The sequence below is a fragment of the Bos taurus genome, chromosome 23, assembly GCF_002263795.3.
Source record: "Bos taurus isolate L1 Dominette 01449 registration number 42190680 breed Hereford chromosome 23, ARS-UCD2.0, whole genome shotgun sequence".
In the NCBI taxonomy this organism is placed as follows: Eukaryota; Metazoa; Chordata; class Mammalia; order Artiodactyla; family Bovidae; genus Bos; species Bos taurus.
In genome coordinates, this window is record NC_037350.1 from 30400885 (window position 1) to 30427705 (window position 26821).

The 26821-nt window shown below is 43.0% G+C and overlaps 2 protein-coding genes and 1 non-coding gene across 9 annotated transcripts; all 3 read right to left on the reverse strand.

The window, feature by feature from the left end:
• Positions 1 to 605: 605 nt before the first annotated feature.
• LOC112443904 (small nucleolar RNA SNORA31) lies at positions 606 to 682 on the reverse strand. Its single transcript, XR_003032309.1, has one exon. It is a non-coding gene; the product is annotated as a small nucleolar RNA SNORA31 (small nucleolar RNA).
• A 7918-nt stretch (positions 683 to 8600) lies between these two features.
• Positions 8601 to 11903, reverse strand: PGBD1 (piggyBac transposable element derived 1). The gene is given in 2 exon segments (NM_001076174.1): positions 8601 to 9932; positions 11627 to 11903. A coding segment is annotated over 1 exon segment (462 nt). The 5' UTR covers positions 9881 to 9932; positions 11627 to 11903; the 3' UTR covers positions 8601 to 9418.
• Positions 11904 to 15249: 3346 nt separating this feature from the next.
• Positions 15250 to 26501, reverse strand: ZSCAN26 (zinc finger and SCAN domain containing 26). Of its 7 annotated transcripts, none has more exons than XM_005223719.5 (5): positions 26402 to 26501; positions 23166 to 23242; positions 21019 to 21500; positions 20592 to 20709; positions 15250 to 17131 (listed from the first exon to the last, which is right to left on the reverse strand). In XM_005223719.5, exons 3-5 carry the CDS (start codon positions 21436 to 21438, stop codon positions 16230 to 16232), a joined length of 1440 nt encoding a protein of 479 aa, XP_005223776.1. In that variant the 5' UTR covers positions 21439 to 21500; positions 23166 to 23242; positions 26402 to 26501; the 3' UTR covers positions 15250 to 16229.
• Positions 26502 to 26821: the final 320 nt, after the last annotated feature.

Here is a 26821-nt window from a genome sequence, read left to right on the forward strand (position 1 = left end):
CACTAACTAGAAAACAATCCAAAATAAGCCTTCTTAGGCAACTCCAGTATTCTTGCCTGGAAAGCCCCATGGACAGAGGAGCCTGGTGGGCTACAGTCCACGGGGTCGCAGAGTTGGACACAACTGAGCTACTAATAGCAACCCACTCCAGTACTCGTGCCTGGAAAATCCCATGGGCAGAGGAGCCTGGTAGGCTGCAGTCCGTGGGGTCCCGAAGAGTCAGACACAATTGAGCGACTTCACTTTCACAGGCAACTACTTGGCCTCTCTTCACTCCTAGTCTCTGTATTGCTATTCCTTTCAGCCTTCTGCATGCAAGCTCACGCTATCAGGTCACAGCTTATGCTACTTCTCCCACTGTCTTGTCACCTTCATAGCACTGACCCCTGCCTGAACATTCTCCCACTAGTTTCAGAGGTGAGTGGTCTCCTGTATCACTGGCATGTTGTCTACACTATTTACAATAGAATGTCTAAAACTGCCTTCAGCATGACTGCGGTTTCCAAACAATCATTTGGACTGCCACCAGGGGGCACTACCAACCTGAGGCCCTGCACCATCCCATGGACTCCTTGTGTCCCTTGCTTGTAGGGTTCCAAGTTTGGCCCTGTGTTCCCCCATTCAATCTGGGCTGCCACAATCAGACAGGCAGAAAGCGCGAGGATGTTTTTCTTGCATCTGTAGTTCATTTCTAATTTTATTGAGTTCTCTCCTTTTTTCCTTGATGAGTCTGGCTAAAGGCTTATCCATTTCACCTTTTCAAAGAACAAGCTTTTAGTTCTTTGCTCTTGTTTTGTCTCTATTTCTGCTCTGATCTTCATGATTTATTTCCTTCTAAGTTTGGGTTTTGTTTGTTCTTCTTTTTTTAGTTGCTTTAAGTGTAAGGTTAGGTTGTTTGAGATTTTTTTTGTTTCTTGAGATAAGACTGTACTGCTATAAACTTCCCTCTTAGAATTGCTTTTGCTGCTTCTCATAGGTTTTGGATCAACATGTTTTCATTGTCATATGTCTCCAAGTATTTTTTAATTTTTCAGTGACTCATTGGCTATTTAATAACATTGTTTAGCCTCATGTGTTTGTGTTTCTTACAGGTTTTTTTCCTGTAATTTATTTCGAATCTCATAGCATTGTGGTCAGAAAAGATGCTTTTATGATTTCAATTTTCTTAAGCCTCAGTAAACTTGTGGCCCAAGATGTGATCTGTCTTGGAGAATGTTCTGTGTGCATTTGAGGAGAAAGTGTACTCTGCTGCTTTTGGATGGAATGCCCTCTGAATACCAATTAAGTCTATTTGGTCGAATCTCTCATTTAAGGTTTGTGCTTCCTTTGTTATTTTCTGTCTGGATGATCTGTCTGTTGTTGTTAATTGGGGGCTTAAAGTTCCCTACTACTATTGTGGTGCTGGTGATGTCCCCTTTCATGGCTGTTAAAGTGCAAGTGTAGTCATCTAGTCGTGTTTGACTCTTTGTGACCCCAGGGACTGTACCCTCTGTCCATGGAATTCTCCAGGTAAGAATACTGGAGTGGGTAGCCATTCCCTTCTCCAGGACCATGGCTGTTCAGAGCATCTCAATATATAAGGCAAATGCTATGTTGGGTGCATATGTGTTGTCTTCTTGTATTGATCCCTCAGTCATGACGTAGTGACCTTCCTTGTCTCTTGTCTATTTTGTCTGATATGAGTATTGCTACTTCAACTTTCTTTTGATTTCTATTTGTATGGATATCTTTTCCCGTCCCCTCACTTTTAGTCTGTATGTGTCCTTATGTCTGAGGTGGGTCTCTTGTAGATAGCATATATACAAGGCCTTGTTTTTGTATCCATTCAGTCAACCTGTGTCTCTTGGTTGAAACATTTAATCCATTTACATTTAAGGTAATTATTGATATATATGTTCCTATTTCCATTTTCTTAATTGTTTTGGGTTTGTTTTTGAAGGTCTTTTTTCTTCCCTTCCTCTCTTCCTCTTTTGTTCTTGTGTTTCCCACCTAGAGAGGTTCATTTAGCATTTGTATAAAGTTGGTTTGGTGCTGCTGAATTTTCACAGCTTTTGCTTGTCTGTAAAACTTTTGATTTCTGTCAAATGTGAATGAGAGCCTTGCTGTGTAGAGTATTCTTGGTTGTAGGTTTTCCCCTTTCATTACTTTAAATATATCTTGCCACTTCCTTCTGGCCTGCAGAGTTTCAGCTAAAAAATCAGCTGATAACCTTATGGGGATTCCCTTGTATGTGCTGCTTTTCCCTTGTTGCTTTAATATCTTTATTTATATTTAATTTTTGTTAGTTTGACACTGTGTGGTCTCAGCTTGTTCCTCCTTGGGTTTACCCTGTATGGGACTCTCCTTTCTGTGCTCCCTGGATTTGGGTGACTATCTCCTTCTCATGTTCAGGAAGCTTTCTGTTATTAGGCCCTTTCTCCTCTGGGGCTGTTCACCTGTGGGTATGCTCTGTTGTGTCCCCTTTTGTCTACTGTGCGAGTCCACAAACTACACTATTGTTGGTGCTGCTCTCAGTCCCACCTTATTAACCCTGGGTATGTGGGCAAATGGCTCTGGTGACTCTCAGGTGGTGTTTTCACCAGGTCACTGGTGCAAATCCTACTATTACCTTTAATTTGTCCATTATCAGCTTCACTCCTTTTGATTCTTGCTCAGGACTCCCCTAATGGAGGCTGAAAATACCCTACCTATCTTCCTGTCTTAAGTCCTTTTCCAGATCTGATATTTCTTTAACCATCATGACAACAGCCTCATCTGCAGCCCTCACTCTCCTATCTCAATCCTCTGCCTTCTCTATCTTCTTTTTCTGGCTTCAGTATCTATAGCTCCACAAAAACATAAGGGAGCCAGGGGAACAGTGATCAGGCAAGGAACTGAGAGGATTCTTGAAGGCAACCGTGTGCCAACTGAAGGTTTTGTGTAATTATGATATACCGACAGGTCAGTGTCTTGACGTGGGGCCTCCTCTGATCATAGAAGTGAGTGTTACTTTTTCTGTATTATTCCAGGGAAGCAGACGTTTACCAACTGGTTTCTCTGGTTTCATTCCAATTTTTTACTTTTGTAGGAGCTATTCTACGTGGACACTCACCTGTTCACTATTCCTGAGGCCTCAGCACCTCGTTCCATTTCTTCAGAAGTTTCTTGCTTTGCATTAAAAAATCCATCTTTAGTTACAACTTCTTCAGCTAAAATAACACATTGATAATTCAAATGTCATTGCCACCTGAATCTAGAAAATATCTCCAGGGTAGGGAATAGGATGTTTCAAATTAAAACCAAAAATCAACAGGTGTCCCAGGAACATACTCATAGCAATCCTAAAAACGTGGTGGAGTGTGGGAAGATAGTAAGAAAGGTCAGTTTCCAGGGGAGAAGGCCTAATGGGACAAAGACTATTTAAAGAAAATTACACATAACTTTTAGTGTTCTCAGAGTAAAGAGAACTTCCTCTGATGTGAAGAAGGAATAAGGCAGAGGTGTTTGTGGAATTTCCAGATATTAAGGGATGTGTGAAAATGACAAATTATATGGGACCCTTGCAAAGGGGGAAAAAAAGGAGCAGAGGAGGAGACATTGAGGGAATCAGGGAACACAGACGGATGATCAGAGAACAGCAAGAATCAGTAGGCTGAGTGTCTAGTAATAGAAGGTACTGTGATTGTGAGGGATACAAAATGACAGGCTGAGAGAAGTGTGGAGATCGAGCCCAGAAGAAGGGGAAAGAAGTGTGTGTAGGAAATGTGGGTTCATGATGGCTGAGTCAGGGTTAATGACGGGAAAGGTGGACACCAGTCAGAGGCCTGTCCTCACCCATGAGACTGACGTCTGTAGCCTCCTCCTGAGCCAGACTCGGAACTGGCCATTCCTCTGAGACAAGGAGCGGCGCTGCTTCCTCAGTCTTCACTGATGTCTACAAGGACAACAAATGGCCTCTTAGTCTTCACTGTGGTAAAGATAAAGGGACTGGTTGTGAAGGGTGCTGACTACCACACTGCACACCAGTAGGACCAACCAGCAGGGCCTGCTCTCTGAAGGTCTAGAGTAGCGTCCTGCCTCTCCTACCTTCTGAAGGTTGTCAGCAGTCCTGTGTCCCCTGGATGCATCACTCTGGTCTCTGCTTCTGTCCTTACATGGCCTTCTCTGTGTGTCTCTGTCATCACATGGCCTTCGTACAAGGACACTGACCACTGAACGCAGGGCCCACCCTGATGCAGTATGACCTCATCTTAACTTGATTACATCCACAAAGTCTATATCCAAATCAGATCAGTCACAGGCACCTGGGTTAGGACTTTAATATATCTTTTCCGGACACAATACAGCCCATAACTTCATCTTAGCCCTACTTCAGTTAATATGAATTTCCTCTTTCTCTGGCTGGTCTTTCATTATTTGACTCAACACTACTTTCATTCTACTGACCACCCATATCTCTGCCCTTTCATTGCCCAGACTGTTGATCTTCTTACTCCAACTTAATTCAAACTTGATTATGGTGCAACATTTAATTATTTCTTGGAGTTATTATGTTCAAATGTTTGCATTTTTTAAATTCATACACACACGGCTTATGGGATCTTAGTTCCTCGATGAGGGATCAAACCTGGGCCCAAGGCAGTGAGCATGCAAAGTCCTAACCCCGAACCACCAGGGAATTTTTTCTTTTCTTAATAAATTATTTTGTTTCTCCATTATGTTACATTTTAGGATAATTACATTGATTTAAATATACATAAGGGAAGTTTTACTTGCTATACATTTCACTTGCTATACACTGGTTTTCAGGAAGGTAAAGTATTAAGACTAGGAGGCCCAGGGTCTGACAGAGCCAATTAGAAATCACAGGTGAAAACAGAGAGGAGAGGACTGCATGAAAACCTGTCTGGAGGAAATGAACGCAGAGGAAAGGGCTTCAATGGGAGAGTTAAACACTTACAAACTAAACAACTCGGAAAATGACTGGACCACTAAAAATAAGGGGAAGAATGAACAAGAGTCCACTCTGTGAAGAAGATACACAGTACTGCCATTACCATCACCAAGTATGAATTGGGCATGTGCAGAACACTGGGAATATAAAGGAATATGAGAAAGAGGTTGGTTCTCAGACTGCGGAGAGAAACCAGAGGTTCCCCAAAAGAGAAAACATCTGTCACTGGGCATCAAATGAGTGGAGGCACTTTCGGAAACCAAGGGCCTCACTCTATCCCTTATACCTGAGATTTGGATGTGCCTTCTGCATATGGTGCGGAATGAGGCAACAGCGTGTATGTGTGAGCTCCCGGATGAGGCGCACATAGTGTGTGGTATTCGGTGACAAGGTGAAGGCAGAGGGATTGTGCCACCTGAAAGGCTCTCAGAGTGACCAGTGTGAGCCAAGAGAAGGGCCACGGATGGGTGGGCGGGGGAAGGAGGGCTACTACTGAGGTTCCCACAGCCTGGGCACCCTGCTCACCTGGGACCTGGCTGAGTTCAACCCCAGTACTGCAGCCTGGTCTCTGGGATTCTCTTCCTGGAGAGGGTCTGGTCTCTGGGGAGCTGGCCTTGTGGACGGAGCAGACAAGAGTCCTGAAGAGAAATAGTAGCTTTTACAAGAGCCCTTTGTGGGGGACCCAGACCCTAAATCTTATGTTTTTTAAACATCCAAGAACTAAGATACAGATCTTAAGCTAGAACATCACGTCTGTTTTCATTGTCAGGAATTCTAGAGCTTTAGCATCCCCCACCCACAGAATAAGTGGTGTTTATGAACTCATGAGATGCTTTCCAGTGATGCACTTTCACAGACATAAAAGAAAAATCAGAAATCACAGATGAAAAATAAGGAGAGGGAAGAAGAAGTTGGTGATTAAAGAAACATTAACCAGAGAACAAAGAAGAAAGGTAAGAAGTGGAGAACAGAGACAAAGCCAAGGGGCAACAGGAAAGCAGGTAAGAGAAAGATGAAAAGAGAAAGTGAGGATAAAAAAAATTGAGTTGATAATGGGGGAGGCTGGGTATGTGTGGGAGGCAGGGGGAGACGAGAAATCTTTCAATTTTGCTGTGAACCTAAAATGGCTCTAAAAAAGTCATACATGTACACTTGAAACTAATAGCACTGTAAATAAACTATACTTCAGTAAAAAATGTCAGACACACAGTCATACATAGAAGAGATGCTACCTGCAAACTAGGAGAACTTTTGAGAATCTGCTTCCTTGGAAACCATAATCCAAACAGTGATAATGACTGCACGTCACTGCACTGTTACTTAGAAAGATTCTTTCCCATTCCTTATCTGTATAAGGGGGAGAACACAGTCCACTTTACAGGGGCAATGAAGACTGAGATAACATAAAAGCCCTTTGTAAAGCCCTTTAAGACCCCATGCAAAGTAATGTACCACTGTTTGCCAAGACGGTAACAATAGAGGGAGTCCAGAATTACTAAACGAAGTGCACAGGGGATATTCTAACCCAGAACATAGCATTACTTTTCTTTGCTTCAACAGTGAATCACTGTGGAATCTTCTTGGTGCTGTTCCTTCATACTAGAGAGAATAAAGCTTGCTAGGAAAATAAAATAGCCTAGCCCATGATTCACTATTACCACCTAATCTCCCCGCAATGCATATATGCCAGAAAACCAACAGCTTAAAAAGCACAGTGTGAAGCCGGTCTGCTGTCAGAGAAAGGGCTAGGCTAAGGAGGGGCAGGATGGCAACAGAAAATGGAAGAGGGGCAAAGAGATCAAGAGCAATGGGAAATCTGAGCGCAAACGTCAGACCAGACTCTGTGATTGCTCCTTATCATCCTCCTGAGGTGGAAAAGCTTTAGGGTTAAGACTGGGAAGAAGGTAGAAGAATGTTTTCAAACATATTATGCTCACTACACACACCACACTGATCCCATTGCTCTATATTTCTGCCAAAGACAGAACAAGACAAAGTGGGCTTAAGTTGCCATGAGTAAGATGATACCAAGGTCTTTTCTACTTCTCCATCAACATATCTAAAATTTAACAATCTGTCTGACACTAAGAATCACAGCTGAGCATTAAGAGGCTAGTAAAACTCAAGTACTCGGTAGTTTTCATTTTAAACTAGTGTTCCATGACTTGTGGGAATGAAATACCAAATATACACAAATAACAGTCACTGTAAATCATACTTTTTACGGAAAAAAAAAAAGGCTTCAATGGTACCCAACTTTTTTTCAAGTCTGAACTTCCTGGTTTGAATTTAAACACCCCATAAAATGGCCCCAACTAACCTTCCCCCCCCGCCCTCCGCCTTTCCCCTAATAAACCCTACCCTCCAGCAGGAGGGGAGGGAAGGCAGGTAGCCTGGGGAATTGTTCTTCCGTTCATTTGGTCTCTGGTACCCTGGAGAAATGTGCTTGGGTTATGACTAGTAGGCACACAGGTCCTTGGCTAGAGCCTCCGGAATATTTGGGAGGGCCTATGAAGGTATAAAAAGCCCTTGTGAATGACAGGGAGTGCATCTTGAAGGAGGCCACTGAAGAAAACATTACCATGGGGAAAAAGACAAAGTTATGGAAAGCTACCAAGTAAATATTTAAATTCCAGGTGTGGAATTAGAAATGTAGAGACATATAGTAAAGAGAATCTTAGCCAGAAGGTCAGGTGACAACGCTGCCTCTGCTGACCCTGGGCAAGTCATTTAAACTCTGAGTTTTGGCTTTCCTAACTATTAAGGGTGTTGAAAAGATCTTAGATTTCTAACATTTTACAATTTCAGGTGTTCTTAAAAGCTTGCTTAGGTACAGGGCTGCTGCTGCTGCTGCTAAGTCGCTTCAGTCGTGTCCGACTCTGTGCGACCCCAGAGATGGCAGTCCACCAGGCTCCGCGATCCCTGGGATTCTGGGATTCCCTGGCATCTCCTGGGATGCCATTTCCTTCTCCGATTCATGAAAGAGAAAAGTTAAAGTGAAGTCGCTCAGTCATGTCCGACTCGTCACGACCCCATGGACTGCAGCCTACCAGGCTCCTCCGTCCATGGGATTTTCCAGGCAAGAGTACTGGAGTGGGTTGCCATTGTCTTCTCTGAGGTACAGGGTTAGACAAAAACAAAACTTGAGAACACAGATAAACAAGCTTTCACGTAGAAGGCCACACACCTGTCAGTGGCCTGTTCCCAGTATCTTTACTAACTTCGCCCTCTGGCACTCACCACTCACTTCTTGGGAGGTCTCCTGGAGGGACTCTGGAGGCTCACTCTTCAGGGTGGTTGCCCCCAACAGGAGCTGGGCGCTCTGACACTCTGAAGAGGTTCCTTGATATTCTGTCACCAGGAGGTGCAGGTCCTGTCCTACAGTGTAGACAGAAGCCTGCGGACAAAAGATTCACTTTGAAAAGGTGTCCTGGTGGGAACTGGACTGAACAGCAGTTAGGGACATTCCCCAAAGGAACACCAGACAAGCTTCATTTAGTCCTTAAGTAGCGAGTAAGACAAAGTAGCAAGACACAGACATTCACTCATTTGGCAAATATGGACTGAATGCCTACTAAAGCCAGATTCTGTTCTACATGCTAAGCAAAGAAGAGACACAATACAGGCAAAGAACCCCTACCTGGAAAACAAAACAAAACCCCAGATTGATGCTTAAACCAGTGTGTGGAAATTTAATGAGAAATAGGATATGTATACCATCTCCAAATGTCTCCCACAGATTACTAATTACAAAGGGAAAATGGTAACTTGATAGTGGAGAAATCTGACATATACCACCTTAACCTCATCAGCAACAGGATGATCCACCACCGTGTGCCTCCTGAAGTGATGCACTGAGGAGACCACAATGTCACTGCTGTGGTATTCCAGCCAAAATGTACTACCTGGGTCTTATCGTGAGAAAATACAAGACAAACCCAAATTGAGGGGCATTCCAAAAAGTAACAGATCTGTACTCTTCAAAAATGTCATTGTCATGACAGAGACTGAACAACTGTTCCAGATCTAAGAAGACTGAAGAGACAGCAACTAAAAAATGTGTGATGATGGAATCGGGGCAAAACTGTCATAAGGAACACTATTGGGCTATCACGGATACATCTGAACAAGGACTACTACTGAGGTGATAGTATCATAAAAATTTTAATTTCCCAAAACATGATAATCTATAATCTAGTTATACAAAAGAATGTCTTTCTTCTTCAGAAACACACTGAAGTGTTTAGAGATAAAAGGTATCTCCAACTAATTCCATTTTCAAATGGTTCAAGAAAAAAAACTGCATAAGCTGTATGGGGGTGTGTGCGTGCACACACAATATGTATGCATACAGAGAGAGGGAACACTTGCTCACACAAGAAGGGTGCACATTCCTGTAACAAATGTTAACATTTCGTTAACATGTGTGTGAATCATACACACAGTTCTCTGCACTACTCTCCCAAGTTATAAATTATTTCAGAGTTAAAAATTAACAGACAAATGTTCGCCATTACATCTCCCACACCACCACACACATTCTCTTCCCACCTGTTCTCCTGAGTCTCCTGTGTCTCTCTCTAGACTCTCCAGCGCTATCACTGCATCCTCCCCACTCTCCAAAGAACACGCCTGCACCCTGGCCTGGAGCTCCTCGGGTAGGATGGTCAGGAACTGCTCCAGCACCAGCAGCTCCAAGATCCGCTCCTTGCTGTGGGTCTCTGGGCTCAACCACTGATGGCAAAGTTCTCGGAGCTGGGCCAGAGCCTCCCGGGGCCCAGGTACCTCCTGGTAGCAGAAGTGCCGGAAGCGCAGGCGGCAAAGCTCCCGAGTATTGGGGACACTCTGCTGTGAGCTGCATGTCTGTTCCCATGTGGGGTCTTCCTCCTTCACTTTCACAAGGCCGTCTCCATTTTCAGGAGCGGAGTCCTGCAAAACTTCATCCATGGTGATCTTAAAAGCTTCGAAAACAGTTCACTTAGCTTTTCCAAATGTACACCTGAGGCGTAAGTATTGATCAGTAACATGAGAATAACAAGAGCTTCAAAAATCTATGTAACACATTTATCTTTTTGTCCCCACTCTAAGTGATGCTCAAAAACTGGGCCTGCTTGCCTGTTTTATCAATAAAGTATACCTTGACTCCTAAGGGAGTAGAGCCCAAAGGGAGGGGATATAAGAGAAGAAGGGTTAATAAGAATGCCTGAGCAGCTTATACTTTAGATGGAGGGTCATCTATCTCTGTGTCTTTCTCACAGAATACTTTACCTTAGGTGAAGCAGACTTTCAAAAGTCTCCAAGTCTCCATCGCCTAAGATCTGTTGTGATGAGATTTTGTTACTTTTCCCATTATGGGGTGGAGTCTTTTTCCTTCCCTTGAATCTGTGCTGGTCTGTGACTTGCTCTGACCGATAAAATATGGCAGATATGACACTGTAAGTGGAAGTGCTGTGTAGTGCCTGGCACACAGCCATGAGACTGCCTTGCTGTGAGAAGGCCCAAGCTAGCCATGCAGAGGTCACGTGGATGAGAACCACAGAGCCCCAGCTGAAGCGGAGCTGAGCCTAGTCCCCAGCCACATGAGTGAGTCCAGTAACACTGCCCAGTCAACCTACAGAATCATAAGAAATAATAAGCTGAAGTTGTCTTACACCACTAAGTTTGGGGCATTCTTTTTAAGGAAACAATAGATAAACAGCAGAAATATTTCAACTTCTGTTTCTCCCTCTCATTTTTCCTTTTGTTATCTTCATCAAAATTCAATATATCTCTGTTCTAAGAACACTATTATCTATCTGGTTCTGACTTGCTTTTCACATTCCAGACTCACATCTTGAAAAGCCACAGGATGCCTCCAGCCTTGGACCTTCCTTCCCTGTCATTTCAACACATCCCCAACTGAAATCAGCCTCCTCAAAGCTGCACTCACTCTGTATTTTTCTATTTCTATTGGCATCACCACCATCCTCCATGTATTCAGGCTCAAAGCCAGCCTACATATAGTGTACATAATCACCCTGGGTCCAGTCAGTTCTTCCTCCAAAAGGCCTCTTGCATCCACTCCTTCATCTTCCTTTTTACACCATTATGATTGACAGTCACTATTATCACAATATTATCTGTGTGGTATTCCTGCTCCACCACTTCCTCATCACTGGATTGGTATTTCTTAAAGCACAATTCGGACCATATCTGACAACCCCCCACCCCCAAATGCTAATTTCAATTGCTCCTGGTTGAACTAAATTCAAATTCCCCAGGATTCGATCTTAGAACTGAGTTTCACTTACGTGTTTGCCACTCGATAAACATTTATCGAGCACATCATTATTTTCCAGGAGCTATCCCCAGAATAAAAGACACAGACCCTACTTGCAAGAAAGCCATCGTCTTCTCAAACACCTCGTGTCACTGCCAGCTAATACTCAAATTTGTTCCACCCACCTTGTACTTTATGGCCACGATTAGTCTTCTTACCGTGAATCCCCAAGGTCCAGCGCAAATGCCACCCCCAAACCTAACGTACAGACAATCTTGTCCTCTGAGCCACTCAGGCGGAGGGCGTTCCCATGGAAAAGTGAGCCCAAGCCTGCCTCACCAACTCCCTTCATTCTCCAACTCACAGGTCACAGCCCTCATCACGACCATCACCCCTTGCTCCTTGAGGACAGGGTCTTATCTTTGCCGGCCTACCTGGTATTCAGCAAATACTGGTGGATGTCCTGCTGAATGCACGGAGATGTACTGGGATGCCAGGATGTCCCGCGGGCCCAGAACGTATCTTACTGCGATCGCATCCCAGCACTTGGAATACAGGGGGCACTTGGAATACAGGGGGCACTCGGTGAATGAGTGTCTTAACTGCTAACAGACCAAAAGTTTAAGGATCAAGCACAACAAAGACGTAGCTGACCCAGTGAAAAATCCCATCGGAGATGAGAGGCGCAGCTCTCCAGTCCAGAGAATCCAGCTACCTCGCCTGGTGGGCGTGCCCCCACTTCCTGCCGTCAGGATTCCGGGCTGCGGCCGAGCCGGCTCTGCGTCTCTCTAGGAACGCGGCCGCACATCTCTCTGGTGCGCCTGGAAGACTCCAGCTGCCACAGCCCAACAGGCTCAGTAGCATAGTCTCCGACAGACCATCCGGATATCCCCAAACTACCCCTCATTTTTGCAATTATTTCGATTAAAAACCAAATAGATGATGAAGACAAAACTGAGTTTCTGTCTTTAGAGTCCTCACAGGCTGCTGGGGAGACAGATGAATAAACATTGCAATAGAGCAAGCAGCACACATTTAAAAATTTAAATATACAGATTCAAATAACGCACAACTAAAACTCAAGTTGCATATAACTGCATATATAACTTAGTTAAGCCTGCTAATAATGTACCAATATATCAAAATATATTAAAAAGTCCCATAGTAAACAAAAACACCCTCATGTTGCACAGAGACTGAAATGAAAAGTATCCCAACTCCCCACAGTTAACCACTGTTAGTATTTTGTGTATACCCTCCCAGGACACCACCAGCCACACAATGCTGCTGCTGCTAAGTCACTTCAGTCGTGTCCGACTCTGTGGGACCCCATAGATGGCAACCCACCAGGCTCCCCCGTCTCTGGGATTCTCCAGGCAAGAACACTGGAATGGGTTGCCATTTCCTTCTCCAATGCATGAAAGTGAAAAGTGAAAGTGAAGTCGCTCAGTCGTGTCCGACCCTCAGCAACCCCATGGACTGCAGGCTTCCAGGCTCCTCCATCCATGGGATTTTCCAGGCAAGAGTACTGGAGTGGGGTGCCATTGCCTTCTCCGCAGCCACACAATAGCACTCAACAAACATTTGTTTAGTATGTATTTTAAACCACCCCTGGCATCATGATATTATTTTACATCTTATCTTTTTCAGTTAACTTGGCGATCTTCCCACACCAGTTCATCTTTTAAGAGCTAATTAGTATTCCAGTGTATGGGCTAATTTACTTAACTATCCCTACTATATTTTTTCTTTATAAGTAGAGAACACCACTGAATATCTTTATATGCTTTTATGAATATATTTCTAGGGTCAATACATACTGGAATATATTTGTCAAAGGGCATGTGCATTTAAATTTAAATCCCCTGTTTAATTTTTAAGGGCACTGCTGTTTAAGAGTAAAAGGAGAATCTAATAGAATAATTCAGCCCAGGTGAACATGGTGGCTCAAAATCAGAATTAATATTAACAACCAGTTAATATGTGAAAAGATGGTCATTTTTGACAGTAAAACTACTTAAAAACTCTAAAAGTAAACTCAAACAGAAATGGCCAATCAGAATATCGCTGCAATACAGTACAGTCTTCCTGACTTTCTGCTCTGAGTAGATTTTTAACTGCATTTTAGGGTGTCTAGGATGTTTTATTTTTTAAGCAAAACCCCAATTGAATCTAACATTTGCCCTTTGTTCAACGTTTCTATAATTTCCAGGAATAAGGAAAACATTATTTAAATATATCTCTATCCATCATTTGTGCCTAGGTGGTTATTTATGGGTCTGCCCCCAGGGTACAGATGAGTGCACCACTTCCTTTGGAATTGTAAGGAAGAATTAGGTTAAAGTGTCAATGAACTTAGGGTGCTTGTAATACCTATAATATAGAGTCATCATGAAAAGAAAAAGCCAAGATTAATTTTCCAGAGCGCTAAGAGTATGTACTGTTCATGGGGTTCTCAAGGCAAGAATACTGAAGTGATTTGCCATCCCTTTTCCAGTGGATCATGTTTTGTCAGAACTCTCCACTATGACCCGTCTGTCTTGGGTGACCCTAACACGGCATCTCATAGTTTCATTGAGTTAGACAAAGCTGTGATTCAAGTGATCAGTCTGGTTAGTTTTCTGTAACCATGGTTTCCATTCTCTCTGCCCTCTGAGGGATAAGGATAAGAGGCTTGTGGAAGCTTCAGTCAATCCTAAAGGAAGTCAGTACTGAATATTCACTGGAAGGACTGATTCTGAAGTTGAAGCTCCAATACTGTGGCCACCTGATGCAAAGAACTGACTTACTGGAAAAAAAAAAAAAAAACCCTGATGCTGGGAAAGATTGAAGGCAGGAGAAAGGGGCGACAGAGGATGAGATGACTGGATGGCATCACCGACTTGATGGACATGAATTTGAGCAAGTTCCGGGAGTTGGTGATGGACAGGGAAGCCTGGCGTGCCGTAGCCCATGGGGTCACAGAGTTGGATGTGACTGAGCGACTGAACTGAAGGATATATAATTCTTCATACTTTGAATCTTTTCATTATCATCGCTCTTTAATAGAGAATAAAGATATTTCAGGTCACTTCCTTAACTGAGCAGATTCAAACAGATCTAAACTATGATATAGAGCTAAATATTTAGGCATTAACCTCAGCACATCCCTCAAAACTCTTGGAAAACTCCCTGGTATCAACTTAATTTTACTAATAAAAGCAGAATAAAAGATACATACCTTATGGCTTAAGCAATGGAATATGACTGACTTTCCATAAAATTCAATTTCTTGAAAAATTACAGCTGCTTCTCCTGCAGATTTGGTCCTTCTCCAGAAAATGGCATTAACTGTAGCTTCTGGTCAGCTTGCACTAAGTCAGATCACAGTGGGAAGTGGATCAAAGACTCCTAAGTGCCTATTTCAACCTTCATTCTCCCCTTTACTCTTAGTGACAGAAGCCTGATTTTCAGCTGGACACTCTGAAACCCAGAATAAGATATACTTTCCAGTTTCCCTTTCTTTAGTTTTGGCCTATGATATATGTGCTGAAGTGATTTATGGGAAAGCTGCTTAAAAGGAGCTGACTGACGGGGAGGCATCTCTGTTCTTCTGCCTCTGTCCACATTTTGTATGTGATAGCTGGAGCTTCAGCAGCCATCAAGGATCATCATATGATGACTTTAAGGAATGATGGCATGAAAGGCAAAGGCTGGGGCCCCTAGTGATGTCAGAGAACCACTAGTGATGTCAGAGAACCACCTTCCAGGCCTGGGCTGCTGTCTCTGGCCTTTTCTATTTAAAGAAAAACAAACTTTTATTATGTTATTCCCACTTTTTGTGTTTAAATTATATGCAGCTGAACAAAACCTTAGCAAAACCTGAGGGCTCACCAGTCTTCTCAACCACATGACAGACTAACAAGTATTTTCCAGACAGCGGTACCCCAAGCAGCTGCCACCAATCAGCAAGTGATGTTTATCATCCTGGTGACATATTCAGAAGTCAGACTCCCCTAAGCTTACTAGTCTTCACCATTACCATGACATTTTGGCATTCACAATGTGACGAACATGATCTCTTCCAAGCTGATTTTATTACTTGACTTTCAAAATTCCAGAACAAACAGCATTTTAAAGTTACATCATCAGTATTAAAGGAAAAAAATCCAATCTCTTTCCCCAGACATTTATCAAAGTTGCTATGCAGCAGCCACTATACTAACACTGAAGTTATCAAGTAAGATAGTTGCTACTTGGATTAATTCAGCCTGGTTCATTCAAATAACTTACCAAATCTCTTCCATAGTCTAAATAAAACTTTAGTTTCTAATTTGAATCAATGAGGTATACATGGCAGGGATGGGGCTGGGAAATGGTAAAATTAGATCATCATTGCTTTCCAAAATGCTTCTGCTGATTGGGGTGGGGATGGGGTAGTAAAATCAGTGGAGTAAAATGTTTACCATTAATAACCTGGACTTTAAGATACCTTTGAGGGATTTCCCTGGCAGTCTGGTGGAAGTCTGCGCTCCCAATGCAGGGGGCATGGGTTTGATCCCTGGTCAGAGAACTAAGATCCCATGTATTGTGCAATGCAGCAAAAAAAAAAAAAAAAAAATTAAAAGGTACCTTTCAGTGTGGTATTCCAAAGTCTTTTTTTATTTTGTATAGGAGACTGCTGCTGCAGCATGTGCAAAAATATCAACCCTCTCTTCTTCTGCTTAAACCTATAAATTTATACATACTTGACTCATTGATGACTTCAAGCCCTTGATCATGAGGCTCTCTGCTACTTGGAGACACATAACTACACATTTACCATGTTAAAGCCTCTGAGAAGTCCTGCAGTGAAGAATGCTTTTACCTTTGATCCCATAGTACCATCTAGGGTCAAAATATTGTGGCCCAAAGCTGACTACAAGGAAAATAAGAGTGCAGGCAGAAAGCCTTCAACTTGGCCCCCAATTCTCTGCCAGAACTGGCTAGAATGACTTTTCCTGAAGTGCTGCTTATTAACGTACTGTCTCTGATGGTCTATAAGGAGAGGACACTTCATCAAGCCAGTCTGTTTTTGTGGTGGTATCTCTGATGTTGAAAAAGACCAGACCTCTGCCTGAAGGCTTCTCCACATTCATTACACTTGTAGGGTTTTTCCTCGTTGTGGATTCTCACATGCTGAGCGAGATGGGAGTTTAATCGGAAGGCTTTCTGGCAAATAGTACACTTGAAAGGTTTTTCTCCAGTGTGAATCCTGTGGTGTCGAATAAGGTCTGATGTCAAACTGAAGGTTTTCCCACACTCATTACACTGGTGGCTTCTGGAGTGGCTGTGGATTCTCTGATGGTGGGTGAGGAGAAGGGCCTGACTAAAGGTTTTTCCACACTCTTTGCACTGACAGGGCTCCTCCTGACTGTGAATTCTCTGGTGTCGATTAAGGTGGGAGCTGCGCCGAAAGTTCTTTCCACAGTGGATACATAGATAAGGTTTCTCTCCAGTATGGATTCTGAGATGTTCCAAAAGGCCTGCGTTCTGGCTAAAGACTTTTCCACACTCCTTGCACTGATAAGGCTTCTCACCAAGATGGATTTTCTGATGTCTGACAAGGTGTGAACTTCTCTGAAAGGCTTTCCCACATTCATGACACTGATGACCTTTTTCTCTAGAGCATATTTTCTGATGTCCAGGAAGACTCAAACTCTGACACACTTCAGCTTCACAGAGTTTTTCTTTCCTGTGTGAACTTTCATGCTTAATCAGGTCTGAGTGCTGGAAGAATGCCTGCCCATATTCTGAGCATTTACAGTCAGTCTTCTCCTTGGGCTCAGCCTGCTGCCTATCCAAGTTAGAGTCCTTGTAATGAACCTCCATGGGTTCAAATGGTTTCCCAGATGATTCCACTCTTCCACAGGAGTCTGTCTCTACAACCAGCTTCCCATTCTCAATCCTTTTCGCCTCCCCTGAAACATTAAGCATATAACACCAATTACTTGCTTTTTGGTGCTCAGGAGAAGGAATCTGCAATTAGGAGGATAAAACTGAATGTGTGAAAAATGGAAATGTGGATGTTTGTGTTTGTATATAACATATATGGAATGATACATAAGAAAATGTTTCTCAGTGGCTGCTTTGAGAGGATTATGGTGAGAGATGACTTATTTTAAATGGTTTGAAGTCATGTGATACATATGCATAAATACACACAGAGAGAAGTTAGCAAGCAAGTCAACAGTCATAAAGGGCAGGGCTCTATGTTCTTTTTTGTTTTTAAATCTGCTTATGGCTTCAGTGAAGAAAATACTGAACATTTTCCTGCCTTCATCCCTTCCTTCCTAAACCCATCCTAAATGCCAATCATTACTGTAGGCACTGAGGTTATCAAGTAGAATAAAAACTTATTTTTTATGAACTCTTTTTAAAGGAGAGACAGAATTATAAACAAGTAGTGGGAAAATAACGTAAAGTTTGTGCCAGACATGGCAGTGACACAGAAGAAAAAAATGATTGTTATAATTTTATCTTTGAGAACTTTTTGCTAATCTAGTTTTCTATAAATTACCATAAAACATCAACCACCAGGCAAAACCAGGAAATAAGAGTATATTATACAACTTAAGTTTTTGAATAATTTATAATGGCTATATTACTTTAAAAACTTCAGTTAACTTAGGCAAAATGATGAGATCACTGGTCTCAAAATTGAAGAAAAAGCATATAGAATTGCAGGGTCTGAAAAGAACATACAATTGGAAGTATTTAAAAGTGAGATTAAACAAATAAGGACCTACTGTATAGCACAGGGAACTCTACTCTGTAATGGCCTGTGTGGGAAAAGAATCCACAAAAGAACAGACATATGAATATGCATAACTGATTCACCAAACTGTATCCCTGAGACTAACATGACATTGTAAATCAACTAGACACCAATAAAAGAAATTTTTAAGTGTGGATATACATATAACTGATTCACTTTGCTGTACAGCTGACAGCTGTATGTTCTTGATAATGGTCTGCCATGTGGAAATTAGAAAGCTAGGTCAATTAAATACCCAGGGCAAATAAGAGAAAGGGATAGCACCAGAAATGAAGAAATGAACTGGAAATGAAGGCATGCAGACATGGTGCCAATTTTATCACCGATTAGCTGTGTTTCTTAGGTGATTTAAATCCCCTGGGCTCAATGTCCTCACCAATAAATCAAAAAAACACTGGGCCACAAGACCTTGAGGGTAACATGAAGTCCACAAAAATGTGTTAGCCTTTCCTGATCTCCTTGGACAGCAGAAACTGCTTTCCTGTGTGGTTCAGTAGATCCATTATAGTTCATTGCTTTAATCATTTGCTTATAGATGTGGCACAGAAGAGATAATAAACAATGTTTGCTGAATAAAAACTTAGCTCAGACACCAGGGAGAGGGTCAGAGGGAATACCAGATAGGAGCACGAAGTCCAGGAGCATGAATGGGATGGAAAGCAGAATGAGAGTAAAAGGAGAAGTGGATGGAGAAAATAGAAGAGAGAGAGTCTAAACAGCACTAATAACAAACAAATGAAGCTTACTCTGTGTGAGCAAGATAAAGATAGCAAGCAGAACATTTCAAAAGTGAGAGTCAGTGAGAAAGTGAAAATGAAGGGTGGGGGGAGGAGGTATCAGAGAGAGTAAAAGCACATGTTGGGGAGGCAGAGTAGAAACACGAGAAACCTGATCGGGTGTAAAGGCCTTTGGCAAGAGGATGAATAGCCCCCACGGGGAGGGAGTGAGAGAACAGCCTTTTCCATGAGGACAGAATGACACACACAACTAAAAGGGAATGCAGGGGCCTCCCAAACTGAAAAACAACCTGAACTCTGAGTGTAAAATAACATTTTTCAACAGATCTAGAAAGTAAGGAACAATTTCAAGAATCTACTGTTGTTAAATCTACTTTTTATATTTAAAATATATACCCATCATTGATTACATGGCATAAATTCATTTCTGCAAGGCTGTTTAGAAAAAGTAGGCCTGTCTCTTTTGGCTGCTTTACTCAGAAAGCTTCCAGAAGAAGAGGAATTCTGAAGTATACTCAGAAACTGCACAGGGGAACCAGGTAGTAAGTAAAAGAAGGCTTTACAATTGAAATCAGCCATGCATCAAATAGATATATACTGAAGGTCTACTCTAGGCGCGGGATGGTAGCAGACTCAGGAGACAAAACAAAGCCCTGTCCTTTGGTTCTGGCAGGAGAAAAAGAGAAGTAAACCAGCAATTCTAATATAATATGATCAGTTCTATGGTAGCTTTAGCAGCAGAGGTGGGGAAACTGATCTAGACTTGGGGGGATTTAGGAAGGACAGAGAAAGTGATATCTAAGCTAGCTGTGAAGGAGGAGTAGGAATTAGCCAGCGAGAGTGAGGAAAAAGTATTCCAGACAGACAAGGCGGGAAAGGGACTCAGCATGAGGAGAAACACACGTAAGAGCTGATGGAACCAAGGATGACTAATTGTCCCAGTGTGTCTGGGAATGAGGGGTTTCCCAGCACATGGAATAGTTGGAATGAAAAGTCTCCAGCAAACTGAAGCAAGCTGATTATGTCAGGGAATACGAGGCTGCAAGGTCTGCAAGTGCCAGAATATGCTAGGTGAGGCTTCTGTTAGGAGCTATTGGGAGTGACTGAAGGTGATGGGTTGTTTCTTAGTTCATTGAAGGTCTTCAAGGAGGGGAGCAACAGTAATGAATGTGTTTAAATGGTGGAGAATGAACAAGAGGTAATTTAACTTTAGCGGAAGCACCAAGATGAGAGACGGTAAAACAAAAAAGAGAAACAGGGCTTGTACCAGACTGGAAAGAGGAGAAGAAGAATGAAAGGGATAAATATTAGAAAGAGAGATTTCAGAGTCTAGAGCAAAAAGAAAAAAACAAAAGAAAATCCAGACAACATTTAGAAATAAAAGGCAGTAGTCATTTACAATAACTGAAAGGTGGTAAGAAAAAATAAGCAGTGAATCATGTGGCTGCCATTCTTTCCCTTGGGAGAGAAACAAGCACTCCTTTTTAATTCACACCCCCACCCCCCAGTAATGGGGAGAAGAGGAAGGTAAAGGTTCACACAGGAGAAGGATTCAGTTTTAATTAAACAGAAAAAACCAAACTAGAAACACTCAAAAACAGAAACAAGGGTTAGGGAAAAAGGAAATGTCTGGGGCGATGGAAACTTCTCTGTCTTGATTGTGGTGATGATTAGACAACTGTCATTATTTCATGTTTGTGAAAACTCATTGGCCTGTACACTTACAAAGAGTGAATTTTAGTGCATGTAAACTAACCTCAATAAACCTGACTCAAAACAAAAACAAAAAAGTAAAATGCCAAGGGTGCCGAGCAAGGCCTCCAGGCAGAACCACAAATCTCACATGCGAAGATGCAGTCTTCTTACCCTTCTCTCTCTCGGGCTGTGGAACGTCACCTTCAGGTTGGACCTGCCGCTCTGGCGTGGCTTTTCCAGGGGCTGTCTTCTCCATGAGCACTTCCTGTTTCTTTGCCTGGTTTGGGTCCTAGGGATGATTAGGTACACGTGGGTTTAGGCGGAAACTGCTGTTCAGAAAAACACTTCAATGTTTAGAAAAGGAAGTGAAGAGAAACCACAGAAAGGCAAAGAAAAGAGGCTGGAGAGCCTGGAGTACATTCAGTTTCCTCCCAGCAGAGGCAGGGTGGCTGAGGTAAGAGCTTCAGCAAGAAACAACCAGACTACAAAGAAACGGAACCCAAGCTGAGCAGTTCTTCCACTGCTGAAGTCATGGCTACAGCTCTGGCCCAGTGTGTCAACTCCTGCTTTCTTGCAAAGGGGGACACCTGACCCTTACCTCCTGTTGTCCTGTTCCTCCCAGCTCCAGCTGCAAATCCTCCAGGAAAACCACCGCATCTTCCCCGCTCTCCAGGTGATGCTCCCGCAACCGGGCCTGAAGCTCCTCAGGCAGGATGGTCAGGAACTGCTCCAGCACCAGCAGCTCCAGGATCTGCTCCTTGGTGTGGGTCTCAGGCTGTAGCCATTGTCGGCAGAGTTCCCGGAGCCGGCTCAGGGCCTCTCGAGGTCCTGTGGTCTCTTCATAGCGCAACTGCCTGAACCGCTTACACAGGGGCTCCTGCCTGAAGCCTGTGCCGTTTCCCTGAAGCTTGACTCCCTGTTCCCGAGCAGAGAGGTGATCCTCCTTTACCACCTGAAGCCCCTCCTTCTTCAGGTTCACAGGAGCCAGGGAAGGAACGGTTCCCCATGCTATCGCCATCCCCACCTTCAGACTGCTCTATTTGGGGCAACTTTCTTTTGACTGCCTCCTCAGGGATACCCCTGAAAATGTAATAACAAGAATCACAGAAACAGTAATAGTAGTAGTAATGATAATAACTGCAATAGAAATACCCCTTTGTTGGATTTATACATTTCCAATAATTACTATCCATTTCTTCTCTCTCTCTGAAACAACCATACAAAATGAGAAGACTGTTTTACAGAAGATCGCCAGCTAACAGCATAAATAACAGATTTGAAAAATCACCATTCTGTAGCCCTTGATGAAATAACTGATTCAATCAAGGACCACAAATGGGTGAAATCATTGGGTAAAAAGCAGTAAGGGGAAAGGATAATCTCAGCCTCAAAGAATCACCACGCTGATTGCTTATGAATTACAAAGGGAAGAATGGCGCTATCCGGCAGTCAAATGAAACCTAGCAACACCAACAGTAAGATAACTGACCTTGTGCCTTAATCACGTATGCAGCATTTTTACTAGATGTGTTTAACACGAATCTAATAATGAGGAAACTTTCAGATAAATCTAGAATGTCCAGAATGCAGCTTATCTACAAGAGGTATGCACTTTTCAAAACATCAATTTCATGAAAATAAAGAGTGAGTGTGGGAAAGGTATTTCTCTAGACTAAAGAGATACAGCAAAACGTAACAAGTGAAATTTGCTCTTGAATAAAAAAAATATACAAATGTTTTGAAGAATTCAGAAATCTGAATAATATATAGGCAAACCAAATAGAGCCCAAAGGCTGTATTTGTACTTAAAGTTTTACCAGAATACTGCTGCTGCTTAGGTGCACAGTCATGTCTGACTCTGCAGGGATTGAACCCGAGTCTCCCACATTAAAGGCAGACTCTTTACCCACCGAGCCAACAGGGAAGATTGATTTTTTTCTTGTTGAAATACAGCCAAACCCATTTAGTAGATAGTGTTTACATCTGCTTTCAGAAATACACTAGCAGGACTGAGGACTTGAACATTGGGGCACTGACCCCTGCTCAGTCAAAAATCCAAAATCTGTGTGCTACTTACTATCTCTGCTGCAAAAACAAAGGAACTGATAGATGAGCAAGGGTAGGAAGCTAAAACAGCTTCAACAGGATCAGGACTCAAACTCTAGTTCTTTTGACTCCACATGATCTTTAACCAAACACAAACTTTCCCCCACTTAAAGATCTGCAAAATGAAAATACATGTACTATATGCACTGAAAAAACCCACGTATAAGTGGACCCATGTAGTCCAAACCCTTTTGTTCAAGGGTCAACTGGAGTTACCACAGAGACTGCAGCACCTGCAAAGCTCAGCTATTCTGGCCCTTTACAGAAGAAGTGTGCAGACCTGAGAGTCTCCTCGGGTGGGATACAGTTTTGTGGTCATGTAAGAGAATAGCCTTATTCTCAGGAGACGGTACTAAAACTTATTTTCAAATGTTGCAAGAAAAGGGGAGTCTGTGGAGAGGTATGAGGAGAGAGGGAGAGAGAAAAAACACAAACGTAGCAGGAAGTTGACAAGAGCTGCTATATGTGGGGTTTATAGTGTTGACCATACTATTCTTACAACTTTTCACTAGATTTGAAAATTCTCCAAATGTTGAGAGGGAGACAAAAGACACAAAATGAACAAAACTGTTTGTATGTTCATTCATTAAAGCCAGTATCAGAATTAACTAAAAGAACATAAGGATATTCACAACTTACCTCATTTATTGTCTAGGTGCCACACTCTTAGTTGCTGGAGATACAGAGATGAAATAACCTCTGGCCTCTATAGCTCTCTGCCCCACAAGAAATCAAGTAAATAAGCAATTACAGTTGCATGTATTAAGTGCCACGGTGAAGGTAGACACAGGATGCTAGCAGAGCTCAGTGGTAAGACACTTAATCCCTGTTAGCAGGTCAGAAAAGGCCTCTTGAAGGTGAGCCCTTCTGACTCGTAAAAGACATGTGAAAGTCAGACAAGAAAATACAGAAAGGGTTTTCCAGACAGAGAAAAACCTGAGCGCAGAGCTGTTGGAAAACCTCACATGTTCAGGGTAGTTGTTAGTTATAGCTGGGAAAAGGGTGAGTGGGGCTGGAACCTGGGAAACACCTACGTGTAAGCAAGAGAAGAAGGAACAAGCAGGAAGGTAGAAAAACAAAGACAGTAGAATCCAGGAGACAAGGGGCCTGCATTCCATCCAATTCTGTCACTACACTGTTTACTCATTTGTAAAATGAAGATAATACCTAATTCAGAGACATGTTTTGAGGTAAATGAGGGCATCTCAACTGGAGAGTAGTCCTCACTCACTGCAACTAGAGAAAGCCTTGCACGCAGCAATGAAGACACATCCACAGCCAAAAATTAAAACCAAAACAAACAGAAAACCCCAAAACTTTCCATGTCTCCTTGTCCATAACTATACTGTGCTCAGTAGCATCCGACTTTTTGCAACCCTATGGACTGTAGACCGCCAGGCTTCTCTGTCCACAGGATTTTCCAGGCAAGAACACTGAAGCGGGCTGCCACGTCCTCCCTCCAGAGGATCTTCCTGACCCAGGAATCGAACCCATGTCTCTTGCATCTCCTGCACTGCAGGTGAATTCTTTACTGCTGAATCATCTGGGGAGCCCAGATGATTAGTATTTCTATTAGTATTTCTAAAAAACATACAAACAAAAACAAAAAAAAGTCAGTGACTTCCCTGACAGTCCAGCAGCCAAGACTCTTTGCAACAAATGCAGGGGTCCCGAGTTCAATCCCTGGTCAGAGAACTAGATCCCACATGCCACATCTAGAAGATCCAGCATGTCACAACTAAGACCCAGCAGAGCCATAAATACTTAAATAAATATTATTTAAAACAAACAAACAGAGGTCACTGCAACCTCTGTAAAGGCAATTCTGGTCATTGGATAGGGAGAACAGTCACCCAGCCACAGGAAAATGAGAAAAATGGCACAAGCAAAAATTACTCTTTCAAAAAACAGGACATTGAAAGGAAAAAGAGAAATAGGACCTAAGCTAGGAGAGGGTAACATACAGGACAGGTATGTTATGTACCATCTTTATGCCAATGATTTCCTTATTTTTCTGCCCAGACCTCTCAAGAGTGACAGATTTTTCTTCTGGCTATCTGGTTCCTGGACACCTTACAAAAGCCTATCAAACGCAACATGTCAAGATGAACTCAGAGAGGCTTCCTGGTGGCTCAGTGGTTAAGAAACTGCCTGCCAATGCAGGAGACAAGGGTTCAATCCCTGGTCTGGGAAGATCCCACACGCCTCAGAGCAACTAAGCCTGTGTCCCACAACTGTTGAGCCTGTGCTCTGGGGCCCAGGAACGGCAACTATTGAGCCCAAAAGCTGCACTACTGAAGCCCATGTACCCTTGAGCCTGTGCTCATAACAAGAGAAACCACCTCCGTGAGAACCCCATGCACTGCAATGCAGAGTACCCCCCATGCCCAGCAATGAAGACCCAACACAACCTTAAAAAAAAAAAAACTCAGAGAATTATACCATCAATCTTTTGAACAGGCTCTTGGTGTGTGGAGACTCTTGATTTTGATGACTCTTGAGTGACTCTAGAGATAAGTGAAATAGTATCTGCCAATTGTTGGCACACACTTCTGAATCAGCATGAATAAGGCTCACTCACTCAGTGGCTGTGTCCAGTTAGGTTCCAAATTCAGTTCGCTGTTATATAGTATCACTCCCAGCTGATACTTATTTGTCAAAACAGGATTTACAATCCAAAACGCCAATGCTGCTGCAGCTGACCCTTAAACAACAGGAGAGTGAACTACATGGGTCCACTTATACATGGATTTCTTTTTTTTCAAATAGGCCAAATCTGCAATGTGGCCCTGTGAGTAGACAGAGCAGACTGTAAAGTTATAGTTGGATTTCTGACTTCACTATGGGCCGCTAACCCATGTTGTTTAAGGGTCAACTGTATTCTTAAAAGAAGTGAAAAAATGTCCATGAAAGTAATGATGGTTAGCCAGAAAACAGTTTGGTACTATGATGGTGAATTTTATTTGACAACTTGACTGCACCATCAGGTACCCAGATATTTAGCCAAACATTACAGTGGGTGTTTCTGTGAGGGTGTTTCAGATGAGATTAACATTTAAAGGAGTCGACTGAGTAAAGCAGATGGCTTTCATTTATGTAAGTGGACTTCATCCAATCGGGTGAAAGCCAGGATAGAACAAAAAGGCTTTCCCCCAATAAGAGAAGTCACTTGCCTGACAGCCTTCAAGCTGAGAAATCAGCGTTTTTCCTGCCTCCAGTCACCCGATTCCAGTCTTGCCCTCCAGTCTGGTTTCATCTCGAGTTCCCGGCTGTAGATGCTTAAAAACCTGTCAGGTGTTTTTCCTTTGCTCAAAACCTTCCGAATACTCCTTCCACATCAAGAAATGAACAAATTCCTTACACAATACCCACTTTTTCTACAGGCCTCCTCCCACCCCCATCTCTCTGACAGCATTTTCTACACACTTTCCCCTTGTTGACTGTGCTCTAACCACTCTGGGCTCCCAGCTACTCCTCGAGTATGATAAGCAAGCTCCTGCTTTAGCGCCTTTGCATCTGCTGTTGCCCCTTACTAGAAAACTCGTGTCCGCAAAGGCCACGTAGGTTTTTTAAACCTCTCTCAGGCTTTTGCTCAAAAGTCACCTTCTAAGGCTTAACTTTATACATATTTAAAATTGAGCTCAGTGGATAGAATATATATATATACACACATGCAGAAGATTGTGCCTCTAGAACAAGATCCACAGCATCATTCCTCTCCTAGGCCCCAAGATTAACATCTCCTGTCCTCGCCCACTCAGAGTCCACAAGTCTCCTCCATGGGGTAAGGCTTCTCCGCACCTCCAAGGAAATCAGCTGCTTCCCAGCCCACGGGCCGCAGTTACTCCCCAAAATGGAGCACAATCACCACTCACCCCTCCAAGGACCCACGGGAAAAGCCAAAAGCTTTCAAGCAGCTTGTTAGCTCTTTACTGGGCGGCCGCTCTCGCTCCGCGGCGCACTTGACGGTCGCTCTAGGAATACTGGAGGACTGCGGCTCGATGGCCTCCTGCTCCCGCCTCCCAAGAGGAGGCCAAATTCAGGCTAGTTGGTTGAGCGGTCTCCGGTCTCCAAGTCCAGAGGCTGGGAGGGGCGTCCAGGTGTGTTTTTAGGTTTCTTAAATTTTTAACCCGAAATTTATTTCATTCATGTAGATGACACGCAAATTGGTGAAACCTTGCGTATTTGGGGGCTTTCCAGGTTGCCCTCCGGAGAAGGCAATGGCAAGCCACTCCAGTACTCTTGCCTAGAAAATCTCATGGACTGAGGAGCCTGGTGGGCTGCAGTCCATGGGG

Coding starts and splice junctions, on each gene's coding strand:
- ZSCAN26 (XM_005223721.5), bottom strand. CDS start 21,438: ATGGCGATAGCATGGGGAACCGTTCCTTCCCTGGCTCCTGTGAACCTG. Junction 20,710..21,018: donor GAGGAACAGGACAACAGGAG/GTAAGGGTCAGG, acceptor AATCATCCCTAG/GACCCAAACCAGGCAAAGAA. Junction 17,132..20,591: donor ACAGCCCGAGAGAGAGAAGG/GTAAGAAGACTG, acceptor TTAATGTTTCAG/GGGAGGCGAAAAGGATTGAG.